This window comes from Tyto alba, unplaced genomic scaffold (assembly GCF_018691265.1).
Source record: "Tyto alba isolate M040663 unplaced genomic scaffold, T.alba_DEE_v4.0 Super-Scaffold_16, whole genome shotgun sequence".
NCBI lineage: Eukaryota > Metazoa > Chordata > Aves > Strigiformes > Tytonidae > Tyto > Tyto alba.
The window spans coordinates 8,350,906-8,361,067 of record NW_024881278.1 but is presented as its reverse complement, the minus strand read 5'-3'; the positions used below and the strand labels follow the sequence as shown (position 1 = coordinate 8,361,067).

Below are 10,162 nucleotides of genomic sequence, written 5' to 3'. Positions count from 1 at the left end.
AGGATGGGATTAGAGTTGCACCATTGGAAAGTCCCCAGCCCCACAGACAAGTGGTCCTCTCTGCCCCAGACCTGAGCTGAGCCGCTGATGGTAATTTCTTGGCACAAAGATGTCTTTGATCCCTCTCACTGCCAAAAAAAAAAAAAAAAAAAACCAAAACAAAACAAAAAAAAAACCCAACCAAACAACATAAATAAATTGAAAAACCCCAAACAGCCAAGCACAACAGTTGCTTAAAAAAAAAAAAAAAAAAGCAATCTCTGTCCCTTTTTACTTGTCGCACCACAAAACTGAATTCAGTGTAGGCTTCAATTTAGGGTGGGATTCCCGGTACATAACTGGTTTTTGGGCCAGGCTTGGGCTGGTGCTTACCCCACCACCTCCCAGTCTCCAGGTTTTGGAGCCCCGGTGCTGCGGGATGCTCCTCTCCTGCCAAAGAAAGGGAGGGCCGGGGGGGCCCCCCAGCCAGCCGAGGGTCCCCACCTGCATCCCCCCGCCTTGGAGCGGCTTGGCGGGGAAGGGCTGGCCGGGGGTGTGGGGGAAAGCGGGGATGCGCGAAAGGGATGCGGGAGCGAGCGCGGGGGGGGGGGCGGGGGGGGGGGGGGGCGGGCTGCCGACAGTCGCCAGGGCAACCTGCCTCCATCTCCTGCCTTGCCCGGGGTGGGACACCCCGCCAGCCCCCCGGGGGACACGGGGGTGTTTGGGGGGGGGGGGGGGGAGGGATGCGAAGGCGGGGGGCGTGGGGAGGGAGGCGGGGGGGCTGCGGGGGTGCGGGGCGGGGGGGCCGGACTGCAGCATCCCGCCCGCCGCAGTGCTGCCGGCCGGGGCGGCGGGAGGGCTCAGCACCGGCACAGCCCCGCAGGATGGAGGGGTCCCTCGGCGGGGCCCCAGCAAGCAGGAGCCCCCACCCCTAAGCGGGAAGGGCCAAGGGTACGTCTGCTGCTTTGTTTCCATAGCGGAGAGCGTAAATCAGGAACTTGGGTTCTTGTTATTTATTTAATGGGAAGGCTGATTTTCCTGGCATAGGGGGGAGGGGAGGGGAGGGGGGAGGGAGAAGAGCCGGTATTCCCACCCGGCAAAGCGGGGTCTGTCTTTCTTTTTAGAAGGTCTGGATGCTTCTGGGTCATCTGATTCAGGCCAAGTAGGACTTTGCATTGCCACCAGCCTGCAGATCCCACCGGATCCCACCCAGCGCCTGCTGCTGCCCCCCAGGAGGGACGGGGAATGCTCTTTCAAGCCCCAGAGGACTGAGAGGTAAAAGATCCCCAGTTCGGTTTCTCCTTGTTTGCTTTCCCCGCGGGGGTTAATGAGATATTTGTAGAGATTCGTTAGGGCGGATGGGGGCATCGGCTCCCAGGCTTTGCATCCCCCGCACCTGCATCCCCTAAGACCCCAAATGTCCGGGGATGCTCCGGCCTGGGGAGTGATGCTGCTGCCCTGAGGAGCAATGCGAAGGTTCCCCGGGCAGGGATGGGGAGGGGGGGGTGATTGGAGGGAACGGGGGGACCACAGCCGGAGCTCTCATTCCCTTCTCTCCCTGCCTGCAGGCTGGCCCCCGTCCCCAGCACTGTCCTCTCCATGGACCACCTCCCAGCATGAGCGCCGACGCCGAGCAGCTCCCGGCGGGGGCCCAGGTGCCCAGTGTGCCCCTCTGGACCGTATCAAGCTGGGCCGCCTCCGAGGTGCCCCCCAACACCAGCACGGCCACAGGGGAGGCTGGCTGGCAGCAGGGGCAGGCGGAGTGGGGCGAGATTGCGGGCATGGTGGTGATCCAGTGCATCTACGCCTTGGTGTGCCTGCTGGGGCTGCTGGGCAACTCCCTGGTGATCTTCGTCATCCTGCGCTACGCCAAGATGAAGACGGCCACCAACATCTACCTGCTCAACCTGGCCATCGCCGACGAACTCTTCATGCTCAGCATCCCCTTTGTGGCCACGTCAGCCGCCCTGCACCACTGGCCCTTCGGCCGGGCCCTGTGCCGCACCGTGCTGGGTGTTGACGGGCTCAACATGTTCACCAGTGTCTTCTGCTTGACCGTCCTCAGCCTGGACCGCTACATCGCAGTGGTGCACCCGCTGCGGGCAGCCACCTACCGCCGTCCTCGGGTGGCCAAGATGGTCAACGGGGGCGTGTGGCTCCTCTCCCTCCTGGTGGCTTCGCCCATCCCCATCTTCGCCGGCACGGCAACCACCCGCGATGGCCAAGCGGTGGCCTGCAACCTCCTGTGGCCAAGCCCAGCTTGGTCAGCCGCTTTCGTGGTCTACACCACCTTGTTGGGCTTCTTGCTGCCGGTGTTGGCCATGGGGCTGTGCTACCTGCTGATCGTGGGCAAGATGCGGGCGGTGGCGCAGCGGGTGGGCTGGCAGCAGCGCCGGCGCTCCGAGGGCAAGCTGACACGCCTGGTGCTGATGGTGGTGGCCATGTTTGTGGTCTGCTGGATGCCCTTCTACGTGGTGCAGCTGGTCAACCTCCTGCTGCCCGGCCGCCTGGATGCCACCGTCAACAACGCCTCCCTCATCCTCAGCTACTCCAACAGCTGCGCCAACCCCATCCTCTATGGTTTCCTCTCCGAAAATTTCCGGCACTCCTTCCACGGTGTGCTGCGCCGCTGCCTCGACGCCAGCCTCTGCTGCTGCCACGCCGGGGAGGGGGCCACCGAGGAGGAGGAGGAGGAAGACCCTCTTGACTACTGCGCCGCTCCCCGCGGGGACGACAAGGGCAAGGGCTGTATGTGCCCACCCCTGCCCTGCCAGCAGGAGCCTGTGCACCCCCAGCCCTGCTGCAAGCCGGGACCCCTCCTCGCAAAGACCACCACCTTCTAGGGTGCCCCCCACGCTTCGCCGCCCCCCCGCAACGGGCGTCTCTGCCAAAGGGGGGGGCCCCGGCTGGAGAGGGGACAAACTCAGCGTCGGTCCTCACGTGTGCCATGCAGTTCGACAAAATAAAAAGCCATAAGACTGGCCTGTGATACAGTTAATGACACTGAGTAATTATTGCCATTCCCTTTGGCAGCGAGGAGCCTCCGCTGGGATTGGGTACAATGAGGATTTCAAAATGCGTTAGCGAACAGTGAGCAGCCACAGGGAGGTGCCCCTCCAGAATAATAAAATACAAACTTTCCCGTTCCTTCCCAAAACATGCTCTGAAAGATGGAGAAAAGTCCCAAAGCTCATCAGCCCCCACTATGCCTACAGCAGAGCAAGGGCATAGGACTGGACCTGACTCTGGAATCAGCTCCACAGGGTGTTGAGAGCACAGGATGGATTTGACCCCTTTGGGTTCCCCTTATGCGGGAAAAAAAACTTAAAAAATAAAAAAATAAGGGGTTTCTGGGCAACTGAAATCAGACCTTGAAATTACACAAACTGAGACTTGGCAGGTGCCAGGGAGTCCCAAACCTTCCTTCAGCTAAAGGGGAAAGGAAAAAAACTTAAGTTCCACCAAAAAACCTCCCCCCCCACCGCCCCCAAATTCCCAGGCAAAGGGATTTTCAGCACACGCAGGACCAAAATTGCATTTTCCACAAGAAAATCCAGGAGAACCAAATCCTGCTCTCTTTTGCCACAGGTAAACATCACCTTTAGTGGTACTCGAAGCACATACCAACAGAAACTTCAGCTGAGGAGTAGCCCTGGGGCTGTACCAGCTTGGCAGCGCGGAGGTAGCGTTAAATTAGCCATTTCCAGCTTCTTTGGTTTTAACTTTGTCCTTTTAATGTTATTCTCGTTCTCCATTATTTATGGCTCATTCCTTCTATTTTAATCATGCTGGTGAAATAACCGGCGGGACAGCATTTTCATCCTGATGCTCCGCAGAGATCCCACAGCTCCTTTACTTTTTTTTATTATTTTTTTTTTGCTCCAGCGGAGTTTGTGACTTCTGGAGCTCTGGCTGTGAGACAGGCCGGTGCTCAGTGAGGAGGAAGAGTCATTTTAGGGAAGGGGAGAAAGAATACGTCATTAGTGGCTTTCTATAAACCAGACTGTAAAAGCTTTATTGGTCTACACACAAAATCACCATGTGATTGTGCATTGCGTAGGGTATATTTCCAATAAATAAATAAGTATTTACAAATGTGTATAAAACAGTGGGTGGAACCATTTACATTAGGAAAGCTACGGCTCATGCAACGTGTATCTTTTTTATTTTCCTTGCTGCAACGTAGCTTTATCATATGGGGAGGGGGAAACACGGTGTGAGAGCAAGCTCACTTAGCATATAAAGGGGGGCTGGATCTGGGGGGACACAACCCCCCCCAGGCTCCACAGCCCCTCTGCAGCATCCATCCCTCCCAAGTTCTGACCCCAGGCCTGCAAAACTTCCCGCGGGAAAGCCAAGAGCTGCTGCTGGCTGATATTTCACTGGCATAAAGCTGTCAGCACCCATTCTGCCGGCTTCACCCCACCCTGGCTGCCGGAACAGGACCCCCGCTGCCCCCCGTCCCACCAGCTCTGCCCCGCACCATGCTGGCTTTGCAGAGCTGCCCCTCCTCTCCTCGCCGAACGATGGAGCTGGAAAAACGCATAAAATATTTTTCCAGTTTCCCCCCCTGCCCCGCTAATCCGTGGCCGGGAAGCAAGTAGTGGGCCAGATCCTGCCTCCCAGGAAAGTTTTGCCATGAGCTTTAACATGGGTTAGACTCAGCCTTGGAAAAGACTAAAGGAAAACCAGGAAAAAAACACCCTGTGGAAAAGAGGGGTCAGTTAAGTGTTTTTGTTTGTTTGTTTGTTTGTTTTAATTAAAAAAAAAAAAACAAACCCACAACCAAACAGTTAAACTCAACAACAGCAGAAAATCACAGAAGAAATTGTGTGGGGAATACGAGGCTCCCCGGCACTGCAACCAACCTTTCCTACCATGGAAAAAATTACCATGGCATTCCCAGTATCCCCATCTAACCTCTGCACCCCCCTCAAAAAAGCCCCAGAACTGTAAAAGGGAATAGCAATCAGGCATTTTAGCCCTCATGCAGTGACACTCAGCAGGGTCTCCACTGTCACTAGTGATTTAAGGTGAAAAGTGCGCAGCTGCCAGAGGTGAGAGGCAAAAGATGGGTTGGGGGGAGGAACAAAACCAGATTTCTGCTGATGAGGCAGAGGAGAGCAGAGGAGTGAAGCAAAGTGCTGAGGCCAAGATTGTTGCTCCTTCTCCATCACCCACCAGTTTAAAAAAAAACCTAAACCCAACCCAGGCAAAGGCAGAAGCATCCCAGCTCCTCGCTACCCTGGGGAGAACTGTCATCTCCAGCCCAGCGGCATGTTTCCCGGCCGGGGAGGGGATTTGGGGCCAGGCGATCTTCCACGGTCCGCAAGGACTTGGCCAGCCATGGCAGGGGTGCTCTTGTCCCCTTGTCGATGCGGATTTAAACAGTCAGTTTAAACACACAGGCGTTTTTTCTTTCAAGCCCCCCCACACCCCTGCAACCGCTGGCTGGGGGAGAAGAAAAGCCGAACGAAGGGAGAAGAAACGGAGCAGCACTCGGTGCCTTCCACCTTCCCCGCTCTCTGCCGCGAGTATTGGAAAGCAGTGAGTATTTTTGGAAATGGAGGTGATCACAGCTTTTCCCAAATTATCATTAAAAAATTACAGGGAGCGGGGGGAGAATAAATGTTACCCAGTTTCGTCCATCTCCCTCTCTCCGTCCTGCCCAGTCTCCCTATAGTTTCTGGCTGGAGGTGGCAGACGCCGAGGTGACCGGCTGAAGTCCCATCTCCTTTTCGTGGGGGCCACTGTACTTGTAATCCATGGTGCTGGGGGGCCTGCAGTGCTTCTTCGCCAGGTGGTACCCCAATGCCAGAAGAGCCAGGGCTGTGGAGAGGACGCCCATGGCGATGCCCACCAGAGCGCCGGGGTGGAGGTGCTTTGCCTTCGGCGGGGTCCGGCTGGGGATGGGTGTCAGGGGATCAGGCCTGAAATCCCCTGAGAACGCTCCCTCCTCGTCCTCCTCTGAGATTTTGATGCAGTGGTTCTCTCTGAAGACCTGGTAGCCAGCTTGGCAGTGGCACTCGTAGCCGCCGGGGTGGTTGGTGCAGTTGTGCTGGCAGAAGTTCATGTCGCACTCGTCGATGTCCACGCAGACCTGCCCGCTGGCCTCATCGCCATCCAGCAAGAAGCCGTCGGGGCACTCGCAGGACAGGGTGTGCGGGTCGCACTCGGCAGGACACTGGCTGCGGTTGCAGTGCAGCAAGCAGCGGGTGGGCGCCTGCGGGTCCACGGCGTAGCCGGGGAAGCAACTGCAGCGGTACCCGTCGGGCACCTCCTCGCACTGCTGCTCGCAGAGCGCCTCGTAGCAGCGGGAGACGGGCCGGCAGCGCCCTTCCACCATCTTGTAGCCACGGTGGCAGTGGCACTCGAAGCCGCCCTCGGTGTTGACGCAGACTTGCTCGCACACCCTGGGCAGCACGGCGCAGTCGTCGTCATCCTCGCAGCTGCTGCCGTCGGCGGCCAGCCGGTAGCCCGACTCGCACATGCAGAGGAAGGTGGTGCCGATGACGACGCAGTGATGCTGGCAGGGTGCGCCGGCGCAGGGCGAGCTGCAGCCGCGGCCGTCGGCGCCCAGCACCTTGCCGTCGGGGCAGGAGCAGCGCGGCCGGCCTCCCTCCTCGCCGCACGTCCCCTCGCAGCCCCCGTTGGCCAAGCGGCAGGGCCAAGCTCCCGGGGTGGCGTGACCCCAGCGCAGCCCCCCGCTTTCTCCTTCCTCGTTGCAGTGCAGCTCCAGCCCCATGGCCGGGATGCCGGCGGTGCTGTGGGGCGGCAAGGCCAGAAAATCCGTGCCACGGGCGCCGAAGGGGGTGGTGTAGGTGACCGACAACCCCTCGGCGGGAGGCAGGCGAGGGCAGCTGCCCGCGTAGTTGTACTCGCAGAGGAAACCGTCAGCCGGCTCCTCGCAACGCTGCTCTTCCCACCGCAGCTCCCGCGACACAGTCACGCAGCGCTGCCCGCACCGCTGCCCCGACGACGCCCAGTTGGAATAATCAGTGCGGCGGTCGCCCGTCACCCACTGGAAACCGCGGAGGCGTTGGGCCGGTTCGGTACAAAGAGGCGAGAGATGTAACCCAAGCCAGAGCTGCCCGCTACGGTTCTGCACCAAAACGGCGATAGCGTCCTCCGCCACGGTGGACCGGACGGTCATGAGGTGCCCGCCGCCCCGGTTGCAGGCCGCGCTGGCCTCCGCGAAGGGTTGACTTGCCCAAAATATGCTGAAGCAGTCGTCCTCCAGGCACTGTGCGCCCGAGGGGGCGGCCGGCTCCGGTTCCCCCCCCAGCCCCAGCCCCAGCCCGGCCAGCAGCAGCGGCAGCAGCGGGACCCGCCGCATGGCAGCCGGCGGAGAAGCCGGCCGGCGCGGCAAATCTCTAGCATATCGCCGTCGTCTTCCCGATTTATAGGCGCTCCGGCCACCCCCACCCCCCCCAACCTCCGCCTTCCCCCCCCCCCCCCCCCCCTCCGCCCCGCCGCAGGAAGGAAGCGCCTCCAGGGACGGGCCGCCGCCGCCGCCGCTGATTTCGGCGGGGGCGGCCCCCCGGTAAATCCCGGCGGCGGGGCGGGGGCTGCTCTGCCGGGACAGCCGTCCAGCCCCTTCCCTCCCCCCCCCCCCCCGCCTCCCCTTCCACCTCCGCTTCTTCGCCGCCGCCTTCTGCCGGCTCCTCCCCGCCGAGCTCGGGGAGGAGGTGGCGGGGGGGGGTGCAGGGACCGCCCGGCCCGGGGATGCTCCCCCCTCGCCGCTGCCGGGCTGGGAGGAGCGGGGCTGGAAAGCGGGGGGAGCTGAGAGCTGCCCCGGGTACCCCCGCGGGATGCTCCGGCAACGGGCTGAGGTGTTGGGCGCCTGCGGCAGCGTGGGGCCGTGGGCTTGGGGGAGGCTGGGCAGAGCCGGGAAAAAGATGTTTTCTCCTTGTGCAAAAGGGGGAGCGAGCTCTGGGGGGACAGCGACTTGCTGGGGGCAGCTCAGGAGGGCAGGCGGGTGGAAGTAAGGCTTGGTCCGGCCCCGGCTTTACAGCAGCCAAAGCCGACCTAGCCCCCCCAAGCTGAGGTGAGACAGCGCTGGCAGCGACACCATAAGCTGTCCCTCCCACTCGGGATGCCCCGTCAGGGCCCGATGCGTGGCCTGCCACCCCCTTCCAACCTAAGCACCACGGCTCATCCCCCGCCTCGCCGTGCTTCGGCACCTGGATTTCACAGCAGCGCTTTCCCGGGGGGGGCTGCTGCCCAGCTGCGGACCACGCAGCACCACCCTCAAACCTTCAAGGCAGGTGGGATGAGGGGCTACAGGGTGGGTGGCCCTGCTTGCCCACCCCTTGGCCTCTTCCCATCACTTGCTCCTCTCCAGGGGCCACGCAGAGTTCCCAAGAGATGGGGGCATGGCCTCAGGGTGACGTCTACCACTGGCAGAAGGTGGCATGTGGCTGGGGGGGCTGCAGCAGGCACCCCCATTGCTGGGGAGAAGTGCCCGTTGCTGCTCTGGAGTGATGGCAGCTCCCAGAGCTCATCTGGACATGAAGGATGTGCTGGAGTAAAGACAAGGGTCAGTTGTTCCAGGGCAAAGGCAGACGTTAAAGAAAGAAAAAAAAAAAAAAAAAAAAAAAAGTGGATTTTTCAAAGAGGAAGGAAATTCTGAGGTGGCCCTGGTTTTTGGGATAGCAATGAGGGACTTGGGAGAGCCCTTCCCTGCTCTTGAAGGATGCGGTAGAAACAGTGATGATCCACCACCTCTAGGTGCCTTACAGTTTGCAAGCCCAGCAAAGCAGTCCCAGAGGATTTGAGGTAAGATGGTACAGCAGAAGGAAAAAAAAAAAAAAGTGGCATTTCCCCCAGGGCTTTGCAAATAAGCTCCCAGTTGTGTGTAGAAACAGGGCTGGCATGACCTCGTTGAAATTAGAGAAAATCAGCATGGAGAGGGGGCACCATCCTGGCTCCAACGGTGCTGGAGAGCTGGGGCTGAGCCCCGGCAGAGGGGCCCCATCCCCGGTGCTCCTGCCTGGCTGGGGCGGGGGGGACGACTTGCCCCCGGGGTGCCAGGTCCCCTTCTTCACAGGAGCCTCTGCTGGTGTTTTCTGAGCAGCTGTCCCCTTTTCATGGTTTTATCTTTTCAGGATCCGCCTCTGCTGTCAGAACATAGCCAAGAGCAAAATAAAAATGAAAAGCAAACATCCAAAGCTTCACCACTCAAAGGAAAGGGTATTTGACCCTTTTTTTTTTTTTTTTTTTTTTTTTTTTTTTCCAATTTTGAGAGCGGTGTTTTTACCAGAAGACTCAGGCACTGCAATTAGCCCTTGGGATCCCCTGTGGAAAAGCAAATCTGTATTTCCTTGCTTCACTCATTGCAAGGAGGTCACTTTATTAAACTCTTACGGTTTGTCTTGTCCTCTTCCAGCCCTGTGGGATTCATGCAGCTCATGCAAGGCTGTGGGGAGAAGGAAAGATAGGGAAAAGAGTAATAATAATTAGTAGGAATAATAATCAGTTGTAATAATAATAAACAGTAGTAGTAGTAATAATAATAGAAAAATTGATAATGATTATGATGATGATGATAATTGTAATAAACTAAACGCCCCCCAAAAAGTTGTGTTGTTTGGTAGCTGCAGAGCTAGCCTGATGGAAACAGGAGCAGAGGAGCTCATGCTCTTTATCCAAAGCCTTTCCTGCTGCCTGCCTTTGGCCTCTGTTGCACCTTCATCCCTCACTTCTCTGGGAAGGGGAATAGCAAGGAAAAGCCATTTTCTGCTCAGGCTGCAGGAGGAGGGATGGAGAGCTCAGATCTTGGCCTACAGAGCGTTCAGATCCATCACATTATCCCCTCGGAAATTTCAGCTCTATCACCTGCACGGAAAATCAATGTCTGTGGGTTTTAATTTCACCAGCTGTACCCCAAGGAGAAAGGCAGGCTGGTGTGCGGCACGGGGCCAGTTTGTTTGTTTTCTCTGTCAGTGAAGCCCGTGGTAAGGCCTGGGTCTAGGCCAGAGTTCCCTAATCTCAGCCCAAAGCCCTCATCCCCTCCTAGGTGACACATGGCCTGTAGGTCTGATCTGCCACTGCTCTCACAAATTTGTGTATTTATGGGTGAGCTTGCAGTGGCCTCTGGCCAGGGTCGCTCACTGCCTGCATAAAATAATTCACCCAAGAAGAGCACAGCTGCTCTTCATCACCCCAAAATGTGCAAATAGGA

The 10,162-nt window shown here is 58.6% G+C and overlaps 2 protein-coding genes across 3 annotated transcripts; one reads left to right on the top strand and one right to left on the bottom strand.

The window, feature by feature from the left end:
- The first annotated feature begins 787 nt into the window (after nt 1-787).
- SSTR4 (somatostatin receptor 4) lies at nt 788-2,977 on the top strand. Of its 2 annotated transcripts, none has more exons than XM_042789846.1 (3): nt 788-930; nt 1,107-1,254; nt 1,548-2,977. In XM_042789846.1, exon 3 carries the CDS (start codon nt 1,596-1,598, stop codon nt 2,820-2,822), a length of 1,227 nt encoding a protein of 408 aa, XP_042645780.1. In that variant the 5' UTR covers nt 788-930; nt 1,107-1,254; nt 1,548-1,595; the 3' UTR covers nt 2,823-2,977. The 2 variants fall into 2 exon arrangements, with proteins under 2 accessions (XP_042645780.1, XP_042645779.1); XM_042789845.1 differs by having other exon boundaries at nt 1,104-1,254.
- Nucleotides 2,978-3,963: 986 nt separating this feature from the next.
- THBD (thrombomodulin) lies at nt 3,964-7,315 on the bottom strand. The gene has a single exon (XM_032989200.2). The coding sequence runs from the start codon at nt 7,313-7,315 to the stop codon at nt 5,657-5,659; it is 1,659 nt and encodes a 552-aa protein (XP_032845091.2). The 3' UTR covers nt 3,964-5,656.
- Between the last annotated feature and the right edge of the window lie 2,847 nt (nt 7,316-10,162).

What these genes read in the sequence shown, in the direction of transcription:
- SSTR4 (XM_042789846.1), top strand. Translation starts at nt 1,596, where the DNA reads ATGAGCGCCGACGCCGAGCAGCTCCCGGCGGGGGCCCAGGTGCCCAGT.
- THBD (XM_032989200.2), bottom strand. Translation starts at nt 7,315, where the DNA reads ATGCGGCGGGTCCCGCTGCTGCCGCTGCTGCTGGCCGGGCTGGGGCTG.